Source organism: Fundulus heteroclitus, chromosome 19 (genome assembly GCF_011125445.2).
Source record: "Fundulus heteroclitus isolate FHET01 chromosome 19, MU-UCD_Fhet_4.1, whole genome shotgun sequence".
NCBI classification, from domain to species: Eukaryota; Metazoa; Chordata; class Actinopteri; order Cyprinodontiformes; family Fundulidae; genus Fundulus; species Fundulus heteroclitus.
Genome location: NC_046379.1, coordinates 8451262 through 8476182, shown reverse-complemented (window position 1 = coordinate 8476182; position 24921 = coordinate 8451262). Strand labels below are relative to the sequence as shown.

Sequence of the window (24921 nt, the reverse complement as noted above, 5' to 3'; positions counted from 1 at the left end):
ATGCTTTAAGCTCATGATAAGGGGCTACCTAGAAAACTGCTAGATGGTGAAGCTTAAACAAAACTGGATGCTCCGACTGGACAATAAAGGCAAACATGAACCCAAACTGGTTATAAATGCCCAAAAGCCCTGAGATCAGTCCTATAGAACGTGTCTGGGTCAGTGTCAGGTAACCAGCCAGGCTAAACAAACCACTAAAATAAATCACCTTCAGCATTATGCTGTTAAGTTTTAAAACACTTACACGGGTCAGTCGTTTTTTATTGAGTACTTTCACAATCTGTTTTAATTAAAATATCCGAGGTGTTCCAAAACCTGCACATTACGCTGTGTGGCGAACATAGGGAGGGGGATCTGTGAGTGCCGCCTTCCTGTGATCATCCCAAACAAGAATTATTCTTATGTCTTCTGTAAATAAAGCAGCCGTAAATCAAGGTTAGCAGGTTTGGCATGTCGCGCAGCTGTAGGCGGTCGTAGCCTCCGCGAGCTTCAGACTCACAGGAGAAAAGGTCTGCGGTTCGGTAGATTTGTGCGAGCGAAGGCGTCCAGATTCTCATCATGTGTCTGAAAACTTTCCTTTCTATTTTGCTCATACTGTTACAGCCTCCAGGGAAAATCCCAACCGCAGGTGTTTCCCCACATGAGGACCTGAAAAATCTCATCTCCTCATGTGTGTTTCAGGTAATAGGACAAAATATTAAGAACTGATGGATTCACTGAAGGGACCATAGATCGGTATGTTTTTTTTTTTTTAAACTGAATGTTGCACAATGAGACTTGTTTTATAGAGATTATGAACAAAGAAAATCCAAAATATGTTTTTTCAGAAAATTTTAATTTAGAAACTCCATCAAACTGGATTTTTATATGGAAATGTTATGCTATTGAAACGTTGTCTATAATCTATAGATTCTCAGTGGGGTTTATGTCAGGTCAGTTTGCTCCCCTAACAAGCAAAGCAATAACATGGCCAATAAAGCAGATGTTAGCAGTTTTTGCTGGCCTTTCAGCAAAAACCGTGTCCAGCTGGAAAAATGAAATCACCATCTCCATAAAAAGCTTGTCAGCAGGAGGACCGAAGTACTCTGTAAAATTCCCTGGTCCGCTACACTGACTTTGGACTCGCTAAAACACATCGGACCAACGCCAGCAGATGCCACTGTTCCTCCGAGTCATCGCTGACTGTGAAATGGCCGTCATCGTCTTTACACTGGTCACAACTTCGCTTTTTTGCCTTTCCAGTCCTCCTTCCCACTCTGGGTCCTTTGATTCCTCAAAAAAAAAAAATGCAGCAATAACTTGCAGCTCAAAAGAGGACTGTCGACCTCTGAGAACCAATCCATCCCACAACCAAGTTAAGACACCCTTGAGGCTGACTGGTTCAGAAGTAGCTTAAGACAGAGAATCCGACGGCTGCAGACTGTCTTGGCTACATCCAGGTGTGGTGGCGCTTTGTCGTTTTGACCCCTCTGAAAATGTGAAACTGTTGGTTCAAGAGGTTACCCTGTGCCCTGTGCTTTCTGATCATATGTCTGGTAAGAGCTGCACATTACATCAAATTTAAAATCATAACACTTTTTGGGCCGTATACAGTTGCATGCACTATTTGGTAGGCTACTATATTTATAATGCCAGAGATTCACGCTCTGCATGGCTTTAATCTATTCGGCCTTTGACTGGCCTTCATGTCGACACCCGCTGCAATGGTTTAGTGGCAGAGGAAGGGCCGGAAGATATGGACCAAAAATAATATCTCGATATTTTTAGGCTGAATCCTGATAAACAATTTGTATCTCAAGTATGTTTTTCTTTTCACAAAGTAATTATAAAAAGGCATCTCTGAATCAAAGCTTTATCCCAAAATGTCTCACAGGCATAATTTTTTAACAGACAGCTGTTGACAAATATGAGAAACGGCTGAAAAAGAACCTACTGGAATACATAAAAGTATCTTAATATAAGCAACATGGTCTCATCTCACTTCTCTTTTAAAAAAAATTGTGATATGTTGAAAATCTCGATATATTGCTCAGCTCACCCAGAGAGGTGGAAATGATCAGAACTGCATGTTTTACTGCTATCCTGCAGCGGCAGCTTGGACACGCTAACTTCATCACAATGACCTTGTGTGGCTACCCTTACCATGGAGCTTTTCAGTGACTTTCCGCTGGACATCTGTCAAGTCGGTCGAGGCAGATGACCGTTCATACTGAGCCCGGTTCTGCTGGAGGTTTTCCTTCCCGTTAATGGGGAGTTTTTCTTCCCACTGTCGCTTCATGCTTGCTCAGTATGAGGGATTGCAGCAAAGCCATGGACAATGCAGACGACTCTCCCTGTAGCTCTACGCTTCTCCAGGAGTGAATGCTGCTTGTCGGGACTTTAAAGCAATCAACTGGTTCCCTTATATAGGAAAATTTTTGACCAATCTGTATAATCTGACCCAATCTGTATAATATGATTGAACTTGACTTTGTAAAGTGCCTTGAGATGACATGTTTCATGAATTGGCTCTATATAAATAAAATTGAATTGTATTGAAGTCAGCAGTTTAAAAATCCCTTTTGTTGATTCTGTGCAAAGTAATAATTTAGTTTTAGTTTGAATTGACCTGCTTGAGTAAAACAAATAGTAAGATGCGTCCAAATTTACCTTTTGTCAGTAAACTCTTCTCCTGGTTCTGCTTTACTTGTCTTTTGTCTTTAAAGTACCTGCAACCTGTTTGCCTACATTGTCTTTCCTCTTGAAGTTTTCACCCTCGGTTGGCTGACTAAGTGAAAACACCTTTTGTTCGTTGTATCGTGATATTGAAATGGAGCAAGACAAAGAAGGGAAAACGCATGATGTGTATTGTATGATATGGCACTGAGGCATTACTTTGGTATCTAAATCTATATTGTGTTTCTTTAGGATTTTTTTTGTAGCTCTTTTAATAATCAGACATTATTTAGACCAGATCAATCAAAGTGTTCTGAACTGATTTCCCTGTCTTACGTCTGCAGCAGCGCGACGTTGAGAGAGCCGAGGAAGAGGTTCCGCGCAGCCCGGGCTGCGTAGATGGAGCGCTTCCACTGGCTGCGGCACCGCTGTCGGCAGCAGCTGACCGGGGACTCGGAGCGAGGCTGTTACGCCTCGCCTGATGGCCTTCCCAGTAAAACCTCCCCTCAGAGGGTCTGCGGCAGGAGGAGGACGGTGTTGGCCCGCCACGGCCCCCACCGGCACGAGTATGAAGACGTGTCCAAGAAGTACAAGGGCAACGCCATCCGCACCACCAAGTACAGCCTGTTGACCTTTATCCCCATGAACCTGTTCCAGCAGTTCCACAGGTCAGTGTTTTTTAGATGCAGACATGGAAAAAAAGGTTAGATCATGTCACGAAATGTTAATAAAATCAAGCTGCATCTATGCCAGTACCATACAGTAACCTAAGATGAAATCTCACTATATCAGTATAAAAGGTTTCTGCGGAATATTGACTGCACAATTTCACTTTAGTATATGCAAAATAAAGGAAGCGGTAAAGATTAAAATCAGTAAGGTTTAAAAGCAGTGTAGCTCGGGCAATCTGAGAAAACGATAAATGTAAAAACGAAAGTAAAACCTGCTGATTGTAAAACCCAAGATGATTCCAGACGAGACAAGCCTGAAAGCTCCGCATCTCGTCAGGACATTTTTTGCAACTGCTAGAAGGCCAGCATAGGTTTAGTGAGAGGTTCTTTCTCGATCCAAACAAATAGTGAGCTGTGTTGAATAATGGAGAGAAACTAAAAATGTAATTAGATGTCCAGCCATGGATTGGACTAACCGTATATCTACGGCAAACCCCGGCCCCATAGAATAAGCTAAATGCTTAGCTGTTTGTATCCAGAATGTTATTCTTTCGGTTAGGATCCGTATCTCATGACCAGAAGAAAAGGTCAGAACTTAGAAGGAAGGGTAAATTCAGAGCGTCAGCTTTCACCTCAGCTTCTTCTTCCCCATGAGCTCAAAGCTGTCCAGCTGTGCATCTTCCTCTCCATCCCGCCACCAATCAGGCTTAAGACACCAGAATACTTCTAGTCCTTCAATTGAGGAAATGAATCAACTTAAACCCAGAGGAAGTGTTGCAGATTTGATTTAGGAAGGCATAAACATCTCAACAAACACACAGATAACCCCTAAGATTTCCCTAAAATAACCAGGTTTTTATCTTAAAGAGGAGAGTTAATAAGGGAAACATATAGCCAGTCTGCCCTGGGAATGCCTTGAAAGCTGTTGGAGGAGCTGGAGCTTCATGTAGAGACTAAAAGTTTTAAAGATCTGTCTTCTCAAAATAAGCTCAGGCTCAGTCAGTGCTCCCAGGATTTAGGTCTGCATTTTAACTGGGCCATTCTAACAATGAACATTCTATTCTCTGAACCTTTGCTCTGGGATTATGTTAAGGGTTGTTGTCATAGAAGGTGAGTCTTTGTTCCCACTTTTGAATTGTTCAAAACCTTTCAACAAGTTTTTTTTCCAGGATTGCACTTAGCTTGATTCATCTTCCCAGTCCTGCCTGTAGGCCAAAAAAACAACAACATTATGGACACCTTCTCAGTTGACCATGTGTTTGTAGGTTTGTACTCGTGCCATACTGTTTCTCCCTTCAGACGATGGACCGATCAATGATGGAAGCTTGTGATATTGTGCTCTGCAATGAGCCTCTCCGCAGCTTTCTCTCTGACCTGTGAGACACCTCTTTGTCGGACTCAAAGTCCTGAAACACATTCTTGTCATTCAGTTCTGCTCACGTCATCGTTGTGATGCTCTCCCCGATGGTCCCGCCGACTGCACGTTTCCTCGGGATAACACGCTCCGTTTGGTCTTCTCAGGGCGGCCAACCTTTACTTCCTGTTCCTGGCGCTGCTGAACTGGGTGCCGGTGGTGGAGGCCTTTGAGAAGGAGATCACCATGATTCCTCTGCTGGTGGTTCTCTTGGTTATCGCCGTCAAAGATGCAATCGAGGACTACAGGCGATACCTGTTCGACAAGAAGGTCAACAACAACATGGTGCGCGTCTTCTGTGGGTGAGTGGACTCCCGTTATATGCTGGTGTCGAAATCTAATCAATTCCTGGATTTTCAATTGCCGGCTCCCGTTTTTGGTTTAAACAAACAGCTTTGAGACCTGATGTTGCTCTTTACTTTCTGGCAATTTTAGGGGAAGTGGGTGTTTTAAAATTGTGGCTGATTTAAACAGCAAAATATAAGTTCTGGAAAAGATCACATTAGACGTTGAGATTAGTAAAAATATTACTCCAGAAACCACCAGTAAACCTGCAGCCTGAGAGCACAGTGCTCATTTAGAAACATGTGAAACAATCAGTAACTGCTTCTTAAGTAGGAAAAAGCTTAATTATTAGTGACTTCATGTTTAAGAAAGTTAAATGGTTGTGTTACATTGTGTTCTGGATTTAACAGAGAGACGATTAAGTGAATCTAAAAGTTGAGGAATGTGTCATCTCCCTTTCTTGCATGTTTGTGAACTTCCTGATGGTAATGAAATACAATAGTAACAAATGCTCAGAATAGTTCTTCCGCATTGCTCTTAGCCACGGTAGTTGTGATTTTGCCAATAATGCAGAGGTAAAAGAAGAAGGTCCTGTAAACCCGTTTAATATTTAAGGCCTCATTGATGCCATCAAGAGTGGTTTAGTTTTAATGTACTGTGGATCAGTGACAACATCCTCTGTCTTGTTTGAGTTTAACTAAAAAGAGATTTGAAAGTCAACCAGCATTTTATGACCTCAAGAAGACAAACACCTGAAGTCTAATTTACTGATGGGTTTCACCAGGCTTTACGGAACAACTTTAGCTACAAATCTTAGTTACCGTATTTTTCGGACCATAATGCGCACAGTGAATTAATGTGCCTATGTGTGTATTTGTCCACATATAAGATGCATTGGATTATAAGGCGAATTAAATATTCTTCCCAAGTGTGTAATATCACTCTGCCGCTTCACGTACGCAACCCTCCAGAAAGAGAGAGAGAGCTATCAGTCTGTCGGGAGTAGTTGGACTACACTGCCCTGTTTCTAACATAAGGCCAAAATAAATGTAACTTTTATATCTAATTAACTTATTTGGTTTATTGTTGCTCTGGGCGTACTCTGGCCGAGGGCTGCCTTACATGAATGCATTTCTAGTTTCGACATTACAGTCAGGCAGTCTTGTAGACAGCTCAGTGGTCCGATCAGGTAGGGACACAGTGTACCGTAATGCTCCGAATATCCAATGAGTGGAGCAGCTTCGTTGCTAATCAAAGTCATACTTACACATTTTAACAGATTTTTTTAGCTTATTGTACCACATAAATCGGTCAGTAAGCACAACTGTAGTCATATATGAGGCACACCATCAATTTTTGAGAAAATGTAAGGATTTTAAGTATGCCTTATAATTCAAAAAGATACGGTACTTCATTGTACTCTCTTTAAAAAACTCAAACCCGTTCAATGAGGGCATGCAATTTGAGTATCAACTCTGTTATCTGGAACTTCTGGTTTAAAGTAACATTACATTGTCTAGTGTGTGTGGAGGGTTTTTGGCACAAAATGCCAAGCGTTTCTTTTCTCTCTGCTGTTTGCCTTAAAAACTTCCCAGGGTGGGAGTGCCAAATGGGCCAAAGGAAAGTTAAGTCTCCAAGATAATAAGATGATACGCTTCTAGGAAATGATTGCCAGGACGTGGCCTTTGCAGCTTTGTCACACTCCCTGTTTGCTCCATGTACATATTACATGTACATTATCGGTCAGTCTTGAGTGGTGGCTGTAAAAGGTGAACCTTGACTTTGCTCTGTGAGGGAGTGGCAAAGAGGCGCGTCATCCATGCCAGTAACGCGTAGTCCGACCTTTTCCTGGTCTGTCTGTGCTTCAGCAGGATGTGGCGGACAGGCCAAAAGCGTCTGATCAGGCTGCGGGAAGAGCGGACCCCAGATGAAAAATGCCGTTTGGATACAAGATCGGGGACAGGAGGGGATAGCCTCTGAGTCATATATCTCCAGGTTTGAATCAAGCGCTGCAGTGGACCGATGTATAGTTTGGAGCGACCGTCTGAGACATGCAAGGAACGTCTGAGGAAGAGGAGGACCGTAGCACCTTCCTTCACTGAGGATGGCGCGCTGAAAAAACTTCTAAAGCTATACAAAAGCAACAGGATCCGGACCACAAAGTATTCCTTCTTGTCCTTCCTGCCTAAGAATCTGTTTGAGCAGCTCCATCGCTTCGCTAATGTCTACTTTATCTTCCTGGCTGCCTTAAACTTTGTGCCGGTCGTGGAGGCCTTCCAGCCGGAGGTTTCTCTGATTCCCATCTGTCTGGTGCTGACGGTTACAGCTATTAAGGACATCTTTGAGGACTACCGCAGGTTTAAATCAGATCGTTTCATCAACAATCTTCCCTGTCAGGTTTACAGCAGGTGTGTTCTTCTGGTTCTTTCAAACGTTAACAGGTTTCCTCTATTTGTCACGCGGACGTAAGAATTGTTTCCTCTCTACCTTCCAAGACTTCTCCCCAAAAGGTAGAAGGACCAACTGTCCTAGCTTTAAACGGCAATGACAGAAAAACATTTGTGCTGTTAACGCTATAAACCTGGTTTATTGTTAACAAAGGTGACCAACGGGGTTCAGATAAACTTGAGAACAAAGCTACTAAGTCACTATAAAACAAGAAGGTTTAGAAATCCAAAGACCTAAATACTGCAAGAAGAGCAAGTTGTTTAGACAAGCCATACTCGGGCAATTAAAGTTATCCAATTTATTAATTTGATGTGCCGTCTAAAATTAATCAGACTACGATGTAAAAAGCAAAAACTCAGAAAAATCTGTCTTCAAGCTGTGAAATCTTTATGGAAATGGTCAGACTTGGACTCATGTATGTACAAAGTCAGTTTTTTTTAGCTCAGGCAGGGCATGTGAGCTCCTAGTTTTTAAAATAGTTAGTGTATTAAAACACATGCTCGTTAATTAATTAACATATGCAAGGCTAATATTTATACTTGGTGCGAATCAATTTGCGTGCATAAAATCATCGAAACAGCAGATTAAAACTTTTTTGTGTTTGTGTGCCTTTATGAATATGTAGATCGTTTGCATTCGTGTTGCAAGAGGGGTTTTCTTTTCTCTCCCTCAGTGTTGCTATATGTGCTCGGTACAAAGCATCCATCCATTATACCTGCTCATCTGTGTAGGGTCGCAGGGCTGATTGTGCCTATCTCCAGTTGTTGAAGCATATTTATGTTGTATTGAATTATTATGGGGCGACCCTGGTTTTCAATATTTTGGGTCAAGCGCCTATTGTGAGGAGTTGATGGAGGTAAATCAAGTTGTTTAGAAATGAATCTAGCTGTAAGTAGTGGCTATACGGCTCCTTCCCGAAATAAACTCTATCAGAGGGTGGTCGGGGAGGAGCTGACACCTGACAAAGTCATCTTTTCCAGGCTTTATGTTTGATAATTACAACTATCTGTTCTCTCTGTCCAAAATCTGGACAAAGGACACAAAGTGTGTCCTTTGCTCTTGAGGTTCAAGTGGACTGCTGGATCTTGCCTAGAGCTGCCGGCCTTCCTGTGCGGCGCCATTCATTTACGTACTTGTCGGGGTTCTCAGATGTAGGAGTCTAAGCAGGCCTTGCTGCATCGAACCACATACAAAACGCCGCTCAGCTTTGGTTTGCATGTTCTGTCTTCGGGCTGAACCAATTTTTGTCTGAGAGTGTTCTTAGATTTGAAATTTACAGGCATGCTGAATTTTGAGAAAAACCTCCAGAGTTTCTCAGAACTTGACAAACACGTTTGTCAAGGTGAGTGGCTTGACAGCTACATAAACACATAGCGCAGCACAGGAGGGCCAGCAGCTTGTGGCAAGATTCAGCAGTCCACTTCCACCTGAAGAGCAGAGGACACAGTTTTGACAACAATGATGTCCAGATTTTGGACAGAGAGAACAGATGGTTTGAAATGGAGGAGTGAAAGAAGCCATCTTGGTCAAAAGAGAAAAGCCAACACTGCACAGAGGGGGAGGATTACTCTTCCAAATTCCTAGTGTGTTAAATATTAAAACCCATTGGAAAGAGTCGATAATCTTTATTGTCATAATGTGTTTGCATTATTATTTTTTTCTATGAAAAGACAACGGCTCAGGATGCACACAGATTACATAGAACACTCACACTACAAGACATAAAGTTTCAACCCACTTTTTTTTTATGAAGTCAGTTGATTGCACTGACAAACATTTCCTGAAAAGCTCGAAGCGTGCAAATAGCCCTTAGTATCTAGTAAGGGTCATATCCGAGTCAAAAAGTCAGATAGCGGTCCCTTTACAAATGATATAGATTGCTGTGCCATTGCATGAATTAATCACCCGAACGCTCCATTGTTGACTTACTCATGCCCACAGTAAATACTGTGCAATAATTTTAAAACTTCAAGTTATAGAACTGTGCAATCTGCTGGATTCTCAATAGGGGACAATGGCCCTTTTGGAAAGAAGTTTTTTTTTTTTGTTTTTTTTTTGAGCCTCTGTTAGTTTTTAATTCAATATTGCCGAATCGGTTCCCTGATGGAAGTGGGTCAAACAGTGCATTTTCCAGATGGGTGGTGTCTGTGGCATTATGTCCGGCCCTTTTCTGGACCTGTCCAGCATGAACTGTGTCCAGATCTTATAGACGGCATCCCACGATCCCCTGTGCCGACCTCAGCACACGTGCTAAGTCTTTCCTCTCTTGCACTGTGCAGCTCCCATATCACACCTTTAGGCTGAGACATAAAATGCTGTCTATTGTAGCTCTGTAAAGTTTTTTTAACAGCTTAGTGGAAAGTCCAGTCCTTTTCAGTTTCCTGAGAAAGAAGAGCTGTTTATGGGCCTTCTTCACCGGGTGGGAGGTGTTCAGAGGGCAGGAGAGGTTGGAGGAGATGTGAATCCCCAGGAACTTTATGCTGTCCACACGCTCCATCACCTCCCCCTTTATACCGAGAGGAGTGCACTCAGTCTCCCTGGACTTCCTGTAGTCCACTATCACCTCCTTGGCTTTGCTGGTGTTCAGGATGAGGTTGTTCCTGGAGCACCACTGTGGACCTCATCTCTGTAGTGGGTCTCATAGTTGTTGGATATGAGACCCACCACAGTGGTGTTGTCCGCAAACTTCACCACCATGTTTTTAGGATGGATAGCAGAACAGTCATGGGTGAAGGGGGTGAAGAGCGCAGGGCTGAGGAGACAACCCTGCGGTGTTCCAGTGTTGAGGATCAGTGTGGCAGATGTGAGTTTCCCTATGCTCAGCACCCGAGGCCTGTTAGTGAGGGAGTCACTGATCCGAGAACAGATTGGTGGAGATAATCCCAGGTTGGGGAGCTTCAGGGCCAGCATGTCTGGGAGCACCGTGTTAAAGGCTGAGCTGAAGTCCACGAATAGCATCCTGAAAATTGGTGTTGTGCTGCTGCAGACTAGTGAGAGCCGTGTGAGGTGCTAACAAGACGGCGTCCTCTTTGGAGCGATTCTCCCTGTAGGTGAAGTGCAGGCTGTCCAGGCAGCTGGAGGACAAGAGGCTGATGCTGCATCGCTGGCTGAGGAAGATGCTCATACCTTCTGCTAAAGAGATTTAATGAGCAGTCTCATCATGAGTCAGGTCAACAAGTTCTCGAGTCACACAAAGCAATAACCCATAACAACCCAACAGAGTGACGGTTGAGTCATTGATTTGCTTTGGACTTGAAATGTGCCTAGGAGGATAGGCCTCCATGTGCTTAGAAATAGCAGAGCTCCAGCTACAGGTTGCTCAAGTGGGAGCCGCCAGACTTGACAAGGAGTCCTGGATAATTGTTGAAACGTCTTCAGGAAAACTAAGCGACAGTCTGAGTGTCTCCTATTCAATCCCGTTTGCTGTGGCCATGAATCGGATAACTGAGAATTTGCACAGGCACCCCCCCCCCGGCATAGAAACACAATGGGATCTATGAGAGGGATCTGGAGGGGGGACGTCTCCAGCTCACCCTTTCCATTTCCATTGATGGAAATGCAGAGAATGCGTGACTGACGTACAAATGAGAGGGCAAACAAACGAGCACAGAGAGAAAATCAAGAGAGGTTGAGACATGTGTTTTTCCAGCATTGCAACAACAGACATTCAATCAATACTTGAATTTCAGTTTAGTTGTTGGTAAGTGCAGTCAACTTTAGGTGGGGAAACACACACAGTTCAGGGGAAAATATTGATTATGATTGATTGCTGCATGTTTTGCATGTTTGTTAGACTTACTGTAACCAAGAACAAATGATACAATGCATTTAGGGTGTCATAAAATGACATAATCATGGCATATTTGCACTTTGAACACTTAGTCTGTCCATAGAATATAGAAAGCAGGGTTGTCACGATACAAACATTTTAAACTTAATGTACCAATATTGGAAAAAAAATACTTTATACCATTTTTTTTTCTATTTAAAAGCATGAACTATGATTAATTACAAAATGACCATTTTTTTAACCTCCATAATTGGGGTGAAACCAAAGGGTTGGTGACTATTCAGTCTCTGCTTTTACATTTTTGCTCAGTTTTGTGAACCTGACACTTACTTTTCTTAAAAACCATGAGTTGTGTTGCTTTTATTCATTAGAAGTTGAGGTTGAATTGTCATACTTTTTTTTTTTTTTTACCTGTCGGAGAACCTTTCTTTAGTGTCACTCTTAAATAAGAATAAAACGTATACGACATTTTTATGTCTCTGTCTCCTCTGTCTCACCGCAGCAAGCAGAACGCCTACATTGACCGGTGTTGGAAGGATGTGCGAGTCGGAGACTTTGTCCGTTTGTCCTGTAATGAAATCATCCCAGCTGACCTGCTGCTGCTGTACTCCTCTGACCCCCGTGGGGTCTGTTACATCGAGACTGCAAACCTGGACGGAGAGACCAACCTGAAGTTGAGGCAGGTTGTGTCTGACCTTTCCCTACAGGTAACCACACCTTCATCTATGTTCGGTTTTACAGGAACTTTGAGGGGTTGTTGGTAGCAGGTAGGTTTTCATATTCCTACTACAAAGGATATGGATTCTTAATGAAGATGTTCAGAGAAGGAAATCTTCTTTGCCGTTTAGGTGGTGCAGGCGCGATGAGCTGAAAGTTCTTGCTCATTATCTGAGGAAAGAAAAAAAACGTATTGAATTATATTTTTGATATCAGGATCAATATTCAGTTTAGACTTCAGCGCACACGACTGCTTTGGGAAACTAAAGAAGAAGAGTCCCTGAGGAGCAAAAATAATAAATTGTTTCAATGAGCCATGATTCATAGTGACTGTTGGGTGTATTGAATAAATTTCAGCTATTTAAACTCAGGTCACTGACTCTTTACTTGCAAAGTGATTCATAGTCCTTGAACGCTGTCAGATTTTGTCACATTAAAATCACAAACATGAATGTATTTAATTGGGATTTTACGTGATGCACCGGCACATATTTCAAACAAAGAAAAAAAAAGGTTCCATGGTTTTTAAGAAAAGTAAGTGTGAAACTGTGGCTTGCATTTGTATCCATCCTCCCCACCTGAGTCAGCACTTTGTAGAACCGCCTGTCTTTACGATTACAGCTGCAAGTGTTAGACTGTGTTTCTCCCAGTTTTATGCATGTAGCAGTTGATTTATTTATTTTTTGCCTATTATTTTTGCCAAAGTATCTCAACGTCAGTTAGACTGGATGAAGAGCATCTATAAGCATTAATTTTAAGGTCTTCCAGAGAGGATTCAGGTCTGGTCTTTGACTGGACCATTCTAACACCGTTCCCTCTTAGCTCCGCTTGTATATTCAGGCTATAAGGCAAACCTCTGTTCCAGTCTTTTTCTGAACCCTGTCCAGTTTCCCTATTGATGAAAAGCATTAACAAGGCATGATGCTGCCATCACCACGTTGCACCATCAGGATGTTGCATTTAGGGTTATTTGCAGTGTTGGTTATACACGCGACATACCTTTTGTAAGACAAAAAAGGGCAGTCAGTTTAAATCAGTCCAATTCATTCTTGTTTGATGGTCCTGTAATCACATAAAGTATTTACAGTCAGGTTTTACTTTTTATTATCCCACTTTCTAAAGTGTTATTTATCTTAGGAAGCCCATTCAATGGCATCAAAATTGTTCACTCATCCTGAGCAAGCGTGTGGCAACAGTGGAAAGTTGATAGTGTCACCCATTTCCTTTTTTTCCTCTAAAAGTAAAGAAGCTCTTCCTTTTAAGCTGTTTTTTTTTTTTTTTTTTTTTTTTTTTGCTTTTTACTGGAAAGCAAAACATTATGGCACCAATAATAAACCATCTAAAGCTTAAAAAGGCACCTTGCCTTGTACAAGGCAGATCTTAAATTCAGTTTTATTTGTACAGCGCCAATTCACAACACATGTCATCTCAAGGCACTTTACAAAGTCAAATTCAATCAAATCATGCAGACGGGTCAAAAAGTTTCTTCTCTGAGGAAACCCAGCAGATTGCATCAAGTCTCTCCAAGCAGCATTCACTCCTCCTGAAAGAGCGTAGAGCCACAAGGGACAGTCGTCTGCATTGTCAATGGCTTTGCAGCAATCCCTCATACTGAGCATGCATGTTAGTTTCTCCCACCAGCATGCGTTAGTTTAAGGTCATCGCACTGTGCATGATGTAAAGTCCGGGCTGTGCAGCATTGCATCAAGTCATTTGATCCTTTTTAAACATATTTTCCTTCGCTGATCTGCGGTTTCCCTTGTTTAACGCAGTCTGCATCACACTGGTTGCTTCCTTCTGCCCGGCAGAGATTCTTTATTGTTCAGGTGTAAATGGTGTGACCAGGCTCCAAACAGTCAGCTGTTAGACAAAGAAGCACTTTTGTTAGAGGATGTTGGAGTCCTGCCTGGTAACCTGATAACGACGCATTCCTCCTTTCATTAAATCCGAAGTACAGTTTAGTTTGCAGTCCTCCTGTTGCTGTTAGTTTCTCTTCTTGGTATTTCTAACATTTTTATTCTTCACTTTTGAAGTTTTCCTTTACTTTGAACTCCACAAGTCACAAGAAATGCTCTTTTATAGATCACAATAGAAGTATTAAGTGGCAACAAGTTTGGTTAATTCTTAATGCAGTTATTGTATTTAGTCCTCAATAACACTAACAAATATTCAATAATCTTCTACATTTGAATCCCTTAAATGCTACTTTTAATTAAAGTATGTGTTCTTTTGTGTTTTAGAAAAAAAAAAACAGCAAGATTATTATAATTTTTGGAGGAGGGTGGTAAGGGTTAATGCCCTTTACTTCACTCATCACCTAACACATCAAATTCTCATTAACATTCTGAATTTGTTTTATTTCTTAAATGCTAGTTTTTGTAATTAGTCACTTTTGTTTTTTTGTTTTTTTGTTGTTTTTTTTTGTGGGGTGAGGGGGGTTAAGCCAATTTCTATTTGGCTCATTGATCCTATTTATTCAAATTATCTGTTTTACCAAAGTCAAAAGTTTATATCAAAATGGATTGTAGGCTTTTTTTTTGTGCAAAGTTGATGTAAATTGGTCAAACCATTGTTTTATTTTCTTTTTTTCTTAAGATACTTTCCTAGGGCTGGATGATAATCCAATAACAATATATATCGATGATAGAAAGAGAGGGTCAATAAAAAGTTCAACAGAATAACAGTTTTTCTTCCTTTTGCATTGTCATCACATCATTCCAACCAATCACAAACACAGACCCAGGAACCCCCCCCCAAGCTCCACCCCCATCAAATAGTTCAGAGACCATGCGTTCTTTTAAATTTTTTTAATACTTGCAGCTTTGGTAAAAAGTTGGTTGAATAAAGGGTTGAGTTTGAATTCAGTGTTTGTGTGTTCTGGATCTAAAAATAAGTTGCTAAGCAACAGCATAAAATGTCCAGGGCTGCACTTAAAATATATGTTTTGAATTTGTTGATAATTATCGATATCGATCAATTTGATTTCTTTTATCGATATCCTTTTTTTATATATACATCGTCCAGCCCAAATTTATCCCGTGCCACATTTGCAAGTTGGTAGATTTACCGTACAAAACATCTTTTACCCAGAGCAAAAGTATAAAACAGGCAAAAATGGAACTTAAAATATCAGTGTGTTTAAAAAAAAAGACTCACTTGGGAGTCGTCAGAATAAAAATGCTAAAGGAGCACAGGTTGCTATTTTAATGTGAAAGTAAATTATGAAAATGTAAAATTCACTCCTAAACATATAAACTGGTAAATCATATTGAATTATGTCAATTTTATATTAAGATAATTTAAAAAAACATATGAAAGCCTACAGGGACTTTTTGTGGTTTGTCCAAATCGACCTCAACCTGTGGAGGGGGTTAAGTTCACCACCAGCTAAAACAACACCTTAACATTCATGTGACCCCTATGTGGTTGGTTTATTAACTGTCAACAGAGCCTCCTAGAATAGACTACTTTCTATAGAAGCTGATTTTTTTTTTTCTACTGCGATGCTGACTTTACTAAGACAAAACTCAAATTCAGTCAGAATGTGGGACACATTCTCAGTTTGCAGGATTTATTCGTTTTTTATAAAATAACTTTCATTAGCTGTAAGCCATGATCATCAAAATATATAGAAACAACTTAAGTACAGCAGTCTGCGTGTGCAAAAATTGATATACGAGTTTAAAATTTGAGTTGAATCACTAAAACGACTTTTTGATGCTACTATGATTTATTAAAATTGCACCTGAGTGTAATATTTAAGTGCAGCTTTGCTTCTTTGCTGGCTGTCCTTGTTTTGACGACATACTTTGGTTTGATCCAACACTGGTTTGAGAGAAATTAAAACATGGTTCCTGAAATGGATAAAACAGTTTGTGAGGGTTTACATTTACTGAGCAGAGCAGGTGTGCATCAGAAATGGTGACTCTAGACAACAAGGGTCCATGTGAAGGACGTTTTGACTGTGATTTTACTGAGGGACGTTGATGGTTTTCAGTGCATCTCCATCAGGCACAGAGATGCTTTGCAGCCACCATCTAGTGGTCGTTGGTGGTGTTGCACCAAAAGGCTTGCTTTCATCCAGCTGGAAGATGATGCAGAGCCTGCTAACCTGGTCAAGCTGTCATTTATTATTATTTCTTAAGTTATTTTACTCAGTGAGCAACATTTTTATGTTACATGTCAGTTCTCAGAACAAAACTGTGCCTAGTATCCGCACTGAAGCTGGAAAGACAGCTTTTCAGTACTCTGCCCCCACAGCATGGAACAATCTTCAGAAAGACTGGAAGTTGAAGGATTTGATTCCGATTGGACATTTTAAACGATTGCTCAAAGGTTTGGAAATGAGATCTATGGTTTGTAACTGTTTTATGAAATTCTAATTTAGATAGATGTTATTGTAAACTGTAATGTAAATTGTAATGTAATCTTTTGCCGCTATCTTGGCCAGGACTCCCTTGAAAAAGAGATTGTTAATCTCAATGGGACTTTTCCTGGTTAAATAAAGGAATAATAATAAAAATAATAATAAAAAAAAAAACTTTTTCCATTGGCTTTGTGTTTCATTTATGCTGCTGCGGTTAAGACGTGGACACTGATGACCCGCGTTTATCTTCCAGGGTGCAGACTTCACACCAGAGAGCTTCCATAGTCGCATCGAATGTGAGAATCCCAACAATGACCTCAGCCGGTTTAAAGGTTACATGTGAGTCTTGGTTTTTATTCTGTACGGTTTCAATGCATCACACAGGTACTGTAAAGCTCATCATTGCGTGTTCGTGTTTTATCTCGTGTCGCAGCGAGCACTCGGGTGAGGTTCGGGTCGGCCTCCACAGCGGCAACCTTCTTCTGAGGAGCTGCACCATCCGCAACACGGAGACGGTGGTCGGCATCGTGGTTTACGCCGGTGAGACCGCTGCATCAATATAAAAAGAACTGTACCACACAGCACTTTGCAGAATTATGAATAATTTTTAAACTTGTCCACTTTTTTTGACACATTACAATCACGTATCTCTGTGTTTTTTCAACAACATTTTCATGCGATGGACCAACAAGCATAGACCAAGTAATACATAACGGTGAAGTGAACATGCTTTTTAACTTTTTTTTATTATTATTATTTTTTACTAATCTAAAAATCGTGCCTTGCGTTTTATTCACCTCAAACTTTTTGCATGTAGCAAAAGTTTAATTTTGGTCTCATCTGACCAGAGCACCTCCTACAAACATACCTTTCTTTCAATACTTTAAAAAGGTCTGCAAATTAGCTATTAGCTAGATGACCAATGAACATGGCATCGGTTGTACTTCCAATTGTAACAATGTTTTTTTTTGTTCTGTCCCTATCAAATAAACGTATTTTATATATATATATATATATATATATATATATATATATATATATATATATATATATATATATAAAAATCCTATTACTCTTCCGTAAAAGCAAGATTTGTGGATTGAATGACTAATAGTTGTCTTACCTGAGCTGTGGATCTCTGCAGCTCCTCCACAGTTACCATCTGCCTCTTAGCTGCGTCCCTGATTAATGCTCTGCTGTATTCCTTGGTCTTTATGGGGATGTTTGTTCACTAATGCCTTGTAAGCCGTCACAGGACGGTTGTTTTTATACAAAGATGACCTTACACAACTCTTTACTAACTGGCGGACTCCTGAAGTCTATTCTATTTAAGGGTACAGGAGTAAAAGGGGCAGAAAACAAAACTTTGCAGCATTTTATGTGAATAAAAGTCATTAATACCATAATAATGGTATTAATGACTTGACAGCATTTATGTAAGGCGGATGTGTGTTCATTTTTATAAATAAGGAAATAACTACAGCAAAGCAGATACTTACCTAGATGTGTCTGTAACCACCATCAGAGTGATAATAATAATAAAAAAAACAACTCAAGCTGTGATAACAGTTTGAATTGTTTTAATTTTAATTTGTTTTAATTTGAATATTTATCCTGCCACCTCACAGAGAGGAAGTGAAGGCTCACTACTGGAGACCAGCAGCAAATGGTGACATCTGGCTGTCGCCAAATGTCCATGTCTACATGCCAACAGGTTGTCATATCGGGAGAAATACTTTTAGGTCCTACCATCACAAACATACACCTGAGGAGTTTTGATCTGATGAGACCAGGATTTAGCTTCTGAACGAGGAAACACTGCAGGTGTGTTTGTGATGCAGCAAAGGAAGAATATGTGATCCAGCGTATTAAGTACGGTGAAGGATCTGTGACGCTGTGGACCCGTTTCTCCTCCCAACCCCCTGTGAGCCTGTGACACCGGGTCTTCCAGCAGGATTATGATTGAAAACATTTGGCCAGGTCCACACAGACATGGTTCAATTCTGTGTTTGGCCAATTCGCAGAGTCGACCTTCTTGCCTGGTCACCTCTGTCCCCACATATGAATCCTATAGAAAGCCTGTAAGACCAGCTTAGAGCTCTTTTCCACATCTCTGCCAGGGCTGACGGTGAGTGTGGTGTGCAATAAATCTTCCGTTTGCGTTAGGCATCCGTTTCAAAATAAAAGACTACTTTCTCCAACCATGAATCGTAATAAATTTGGGTTCCCCAGCTTCTGACAACTTGGTTATGCGCTTGATACATCAGGTCGGTCGTCACACTGTACCTGCTCTGTGAACTGTGAAGCATTACTGTTTATTCTGAGAAAGGCCGGGCTAGATTCTGTGCTGCTGTCCATATTCTGCCCACCCTGACTGCAGAGGTTAAAACAAAGAGGGATGCCGGCACCGAAGGCAGTGTACAGTCTAAACAGGACAAAGGTCCCTCATGCATGTGCCTCTCTTTGCTGTACTCAAACAGCCGCGCTGTTTGCACACTCAAGTTTGTCTGGACTTATACAGCGTACTGATATTTTCATTTTTCTCCCATGGTGATCACTGTCCTGTTGATGGGCGAATCTTCAACTGCCAGACAGATTGGCTGTTTAGATTGCTTTGGTATAAGGAGAACTGCAAGTTGCCTAGTTCCTGTGCATGTACCGTGGTTATTAGCTGGTATCCGGTGTTTTTCTCCTGATATGGTGCCATGCGTTAAACACAAGCATTTTATCTCATCTGTCTGAAAGGCGTTGTTGCAGAAGTCTCGTGGCTCATTCCACTGCAGCCAAGGGATTATTATTTTTTTTCTGTATCAGTTTGTGTCGTGTAAATGCTGATATGTTTCTGCTGAGCCTTCAGTGTTGCAGAGAATCAAATGTGCAGCTTTTGTCCTCGTATGACTCAGGTCATGAGACCAAAGCCATGATGAACAACAGCGGGCCGAGGTACAAGCGCAGCCAGCTGGAGAAGCGTCTGAACACGGACGTCGTGTGGTGCGTTGTCCTCCTCCTCGTCATGTGTCTGACTGCAGCCGTAGGTGCGTAGCGGCACGAAAACGACGAGAAGAAAGCCGCCGGTTCTGATTTTAGATGAACTGAGACGAGCGGACATTAGTTTCTGCTGCTACTCGGGAATCGAACCTTCATCTTTTCTGGGTTTTCTTGTTGCATTTTCAGGTCATGGCCTCTGGCTGAAGAGCTTTAAGGACTCAGTCTTTCAGGTCCTTGGAGAGACCTCTCCGGCTCTGGCTGGGTTCTACGTGTTCTGGACTATGATCATCGTGCTCCAGGTGTGGCCAAAAATGCTTCTTTTTATTTCAGAATAATTAGATATAACTTTGAAAATAAAATTTTAAAAATGTTCTAACTAATTTCTTTTTCAGATCGACTTTGGCACCATTAACTAAAAAAACGCTAGCTAGTTTAAGCATGAAAACTGAGTACATGTTGAGTGTTTCAGGTGAATTTTTTCTGTAGAGGTGGTCACAAATTAAAATGCCTTAAGAGTAACCGAAAGAAAATGAACTTTTTTGTTCAAATGTAAAATCTCAGAACATTATGCATGAAGCTACAGTATATTAGCAATACTTTTTAAAGGAAATAATCCTCTGAGAACTCTGCCTACATGTAATTTGAGGTACAGTCATGCACCTGAAGAAGGGGAGGAGACCCAGAGGAGTTATTAAACCTCAGACTCAGGAGGAGCCCCACACGAAAGAATGGGGCTCTTGCTGAGGAAGTCATGGGAGTCTGACTGTCAAATCCACACTTGTTTTGATGACCTAGACCTTGGCTACGTTCACACTGCAGGGTAATGCGACCCAAATTCAATCTTTTTGCCATATGTGACCCATATCTGTCTTTTTCACTGCAGTGTCAGCGGCCCCAATTCCGATCTTTTCGCCCCCGCGCCCCCAAAAAAATCCCATCTGGGCCACTTCCATATGGATATGTATCGGATTTTTTTCAAAGCGTCCGCTGTCTGAAAGGCCACTTCGCATTTCATCCATCTATTACGTCGCTACAAACCAGCACACAGCTATGCAGCAAGCGCTCCATAAAAGACCGTTGTTAATATCTGTGCTGCTTCCTTCTTACTTTACTTTGTCTTGCTTTGATTTAGTCTTAATGTTATCAGCTCCCATTGCTCAACAGCTTTCTAATAATAGAAAGGAGGGATGCCGGCCGATATCCTCGTTTGTTTTTTCTTTTCGAGTTTTTATTTTAATTTTATTTTTTTTAGCAAAACTTTATTGAACACTTCTAGAAACAATTACATTCACCATTACTTCCACAAACGGTGCGCTGCTGTGTGACGTCTCCTCCTGTTATCTGCGCACGCGGGTCGCTTTGCGGTATTGAACCGTTCAGACAGCGGTATGACGACGGCCGCATTCAATAGTAGTGCAAGCGGCCACCTCAAAAAATCCCATTTCGGCCAAAAATCGGAATTGAGCTTCAAGACTTGCAGTGTGAACGTAGCCTTAGACAACGCTTGTGACCGTGCTCTGAAATAGTTTTTGGGGTGGCTCTGTGGGGGGAATAGGGTGCCAGTGTTGTGCAGTATCACCAAAGAAATAAAACACATCCATAGCAAAAAGGGGAACTTTCATCAAAACCTGAAGGGTGTAGTTGTGGAAAGTACGGTATCCCTTTTGGGTTTCATCTTAGCTTTTTGCATATGATGTGGATCGTTTGGCTTCTTCCAACCATGACCTTTAGTGCACTCTGAAACAGTTCACCCTTGAGTGTGAAGCAGCCGGTATGACGCTGAGCTCTTCTTAATTTGAGGCCAAAGATTTCAACTGAACTGGTGACTTGTCCCCAAAGTGGAGGCAGAAATCCCCCATTTTCCTGCGTGGATGAACTTAAAATAATTATTATTTCAATAAACCAGATCTGGAGATTATAATAGGCTGTAGTTCCCTCGGTGCATAAACATGAGAACATAGTTTCTCTCCAAAGGTGGAGGTATTGAAGATTTTACTGAACGTAGAAAAGGCGGTTTTGGACAGCAGGAGAGCCTAGAATTAGCTTCAGGTGGAGCCATGTGAGAAAAATATATTTTCCGGTAACATCATGGATTTTTTTTTTTTGTCCAACAGGTGCTGATCCCCATTTCCCTTTACGTGTCCATTGAGATCGTGAAGCTGGGTCAGATCTACTTCATCCACAACGACTTGGACTTTTACAACGAGCAGCTGGACTCCCGGATCCAGTGCCGGGCCCTCAACATCACAGAGGACCTGGGTCAGATCCAGTACTTGTTCTCGGACAAGACAGGAACGCTGACGGAGAACAAGATGGTGTTCCGGCGATGCAGCATTTTTGGGGTGGACTATCCGCATGCGGACAACGGTGAGATGTCGAGATGAATGTTTGGAATAAATTCTCCACCCGTTGGTAAAAGTTTGTCACTGCAGTGAGAAGTTCAGTTCTAGAAAAGCTTTAAAGAATTAGATTTTTCACTCTGTAAAGCATTTTTGTTCTTGGCGATGCGCCTTTTTAACCTTTGTTTCCGTTTTTTCGCGTCAGCTCGGAGGCTGGAGGTGTACGAAGCGGAGCAGAACGAGGCGACCGGTCGCACCGTGACTCTGAAGTCGGCCTGCAGTAGGAAATCTCTGAGCTGTCGCTCGCTGAGCTGCAACCGCAGCTCTGTGTCTCTGCATACGCTTACTGGCGAGTCATTGGAGGAGGAGGAGCAGCTGTCCAATCACGCCGCGGCGAGGACCGGCGCCTTCTGCAGCCGGATGGTCAGACTGTCACACACAACAAACTGACTTCACGATTTTGGTTGCCAAATTATTATTATTATTATTATTATTATTATTATTATTATTATTGCTTCCCTGTACCTTATTTAGTGGAGATTTATCATCCAGTGTTTAAAAGATACTGCAAACATCTCCCTGTAGAGAATAATGGGAATATGGTTCTGCAGCTCAGACGTAGTTGGCAGCAGAAAGGCTGTTTTGAGTTTAAATGGGTCACAGAACATTGGACTCTACCTGCCTGTATTGGCTTTTTTCACACTATAATAGTTTTAATTTTCTAAGCTTTTTGAGATTTCGCCACAAAATCTTCACCTTAGGGCGTCATGATCATGTCACACACTTTAGGCTGTAACAGTGTTAACAGATTCACAGACCTTTAAATTACAATCTTTTTCATGCACACAATTTTATCTTAACAGATATTATTTTAGACATTAAAGTAAAGGCTTATTTGTCTGAATTGACCTTGTGAGGCCCCAACCACTGTGGGGTTAACAGTTTCCTGTAAAGTCCAGAGTATACACACCCAAACTACAATTTACTCTATTTACTCAATTTTTTTTTAATTCCAGAATATTAAGGGTCACTTTAACCTGTCATGTCTTCTATATGAAATACTGTAAACGCATAACAACCGACATACATCTTCTTCTGACTTCACAAATGTGACTGTTTAAGTTAAGCCTTTCGGATGAAGGGAGCAGAGAGGTTTGCTCCCACAGCTCCCTAGAAAAAAGCAATCTCCATATGAACCAGTGACTCAGAATCTTCTGTCGCCTGCTGTTACACGGCAGCTTCTTATTCCCTGTTAAACTGCCATGGCTGCTTCCATAGGAACCATGATGGCTGCTGTTGGCGTAATCATCAGACGTGTAGTTTTCTGATTGAACTGAAAACTATGTGACATATTATGCAGATTGGAGCATTTCCAGTGCTGAGTAAAACAAGGCGGTTAGAATCTCTATTTCCCTTTTATGAAAAACATAAAATTCTTGTTTTATTCCATTGCCTAAAATTCTTAGTAGAGAAAATCAGTTTTTAAAACATTTAGACTGTAAAACATCTGATTTGCAGCGTGATTGTTGTTGTTTTTTTAGGATAAGTGCATCAGATTTTCCTGCACACATGATGCTGACTTGGCACCTGTTGGGTTTTTGCTCAGGCGAAGGACGTGGTCCCGGACCCTGAGCTGGTGAGGAAACTCAACTGTCTCTGCTCCTCCGCTCTGAGTGTCAGAGGAAGCTCCGCCGAGAGCCTGTCCAGCCTGGAGCTCACCTACATCACCGACTTCTTCCTGGCCCTGGCCATCTGTAACAGCGTGGTGGTGTCTTCGCCGACCCAGCCCCGCCACATGGTGAGTGGGACCCAACTCTGTCAGTCCCTAATCTAATTATTCGGGTCGTTTAAAAGAAGTGACGTCGCCTCCTTGCTTCCCTTCAGGTGCCTGAAGCCCGAGCACCTCTGCGGTCCCTGGAGGAAATCAAGCTGATGTTCCAACGCCTCAACTTCTACTCGTTCTCCCCTCCCCAAATCAAAGGGAGCCCCCGCAGTTTCACCAGCAAGCTGTTCCCCCGTGGGAAGACGGGCTCCTTCACCTTCAACGCCCCTCCCCGCAGCGGTGTGGACCCGGCTCTGGAGAGCGACCAGGAAGCCTGCAAACTGAAGAGTAAAGTTGACCTGCCCGACAGGGGGGACGGCGGGGACTCCGTGGCGTCCAGGAGCCTGGAGGAGCCGGAGAACTTCAGGGAGGCAAAGGGTGACGGGGACAACCAGAACCTGGAGGGCCTGGGCGCAGACGCGGAGTCAAAGGAGGACAGTGACGACGAGCTGCTGTACGAGGCGGAGAGTCCTGACGAGGCGGCGCTGGTCCACGCGGCGCGGGCGTACCGCTGCACCCTGAGGGGCCGCTCGGCAGAGAGCCTGCTGGTGGACCTGCCGGGGATCGGCTCCCTGGTGGTGCAGCTGCTTCACATCCTGCCCTTTGACTCCAACAGGAAGAGGATGTCGGTGGTGGTCCGGCACCCTCTGACGGGACAGGTGGTGGTGTACACTAAAGGAGCAGACTCCGTCATCATGGACCTGGCTGAAACGCAGGAAGGTAAAGACTGAGGAGATCCTGGTGACGTGAGCCCAGTGATCATTAGAGCAGCTGTAAGATCTGGACAGGCACGCCTGAGTGAAATAGAAGTAGGTTGTTCAATTAAAAAAAAAAAAGCAAAGCCCGCCATGCGTTTATCAGAGTTTAACATGAAAACGGTTCTAAAAATAAATGTTTGCCGTGATGTTATTTTATTTATCCTTTATTTAACCAGGTTATACCCATTGAGATTAAAAATCTCTTTTGCAAGGGAGACCTGGCCAAGATGGGCATCAAAATTACATCACATCATTACATACATACAAAGACACACACAACAAAAGCCAAATATGCACTTACAATAAAATCTCATTTAAAACATTGACATGTGAGGGAGTCCAACTCAAAGCATCTCATTTTCAGCTTAAAAATACTCAAAGGAACCAATTTACTAAGTTTCAAGTTGTTTTGCAGCAAATTCCATGTAGAGGGAGCAGAGTAAGCAACGGCCTTTTTACCCAGCTCAGTACTGACACGTGGGACAAAAAAACAAGACAACAACCTGAGAACGGAGAGAGTAATGACCAGTACTTTTTTTCATAAGAAGTGAACATAAATAAGATGGAAGCGCACCGACAATAGCCTTATATATAAATGTATACCAATGACAAAGCCTTCTTGTAGCCAAAGCAGACCACCCTACACGAGAATACAGCTCACAGTGATG

At 42.1% G+C, this 24921-nt stretch overlaps 1 protein-coding gene across 4 annotated transcripts in view; it reads left to right on the top strand.

Moving 5' to 3' along the window:
* atp10d (ATPase phospholipid transporting 10D) overlaps nt 1-24921 on the top strand; it is a 35440-nt gene that overhangs the window by 5617 nt on the left and 4902 nt on the right. For 3 of the 4 annotated variants that reach the window (XR_004933370.1, XM_012852617.3, XM_036150577.1), the window contains exons 2-12: nt 3000-3323; nt 4848-5042; nt 11766-11970; nt 16600-16685; nt 16780-16886; nt 19250-19381; nt 19521-19633; nt 21449-21701; nt 21879-22096; nt 23280-23471; nt 23558-24215. Coding sequence is in view for 3 of the 4 variants with exons in the window: in XM_012852617.3 (XP_012708071.2) it covers nt 3055-3323; nt 4848-5042; nt 11766-11970; nt 16600-16685; nt 16780-16886; nt 19250-19381; nt 19521-19633; nt 21449-21701; nt 21879-22096; nt 23280-23471; nt 23558-24215 (2428 nt within the window). In the remaining variant the exon portion in view is untranslated. Of the gene's footprint in view, nt 1-603; nt 682-2999; nt 3324-4847; nt 5043-11765; nt 11971-16599; nt 16686-16779; nt 16887-19249; nt 19382-19520; nt 19634-21448; nt 21702-21878; nt 22097-23279; nt 23472-23557; nt 24216-24921 lie in introns of all 4 variants that reach the window. The other variant, XM_036150576.1, reaches the window with a different exon arrangement.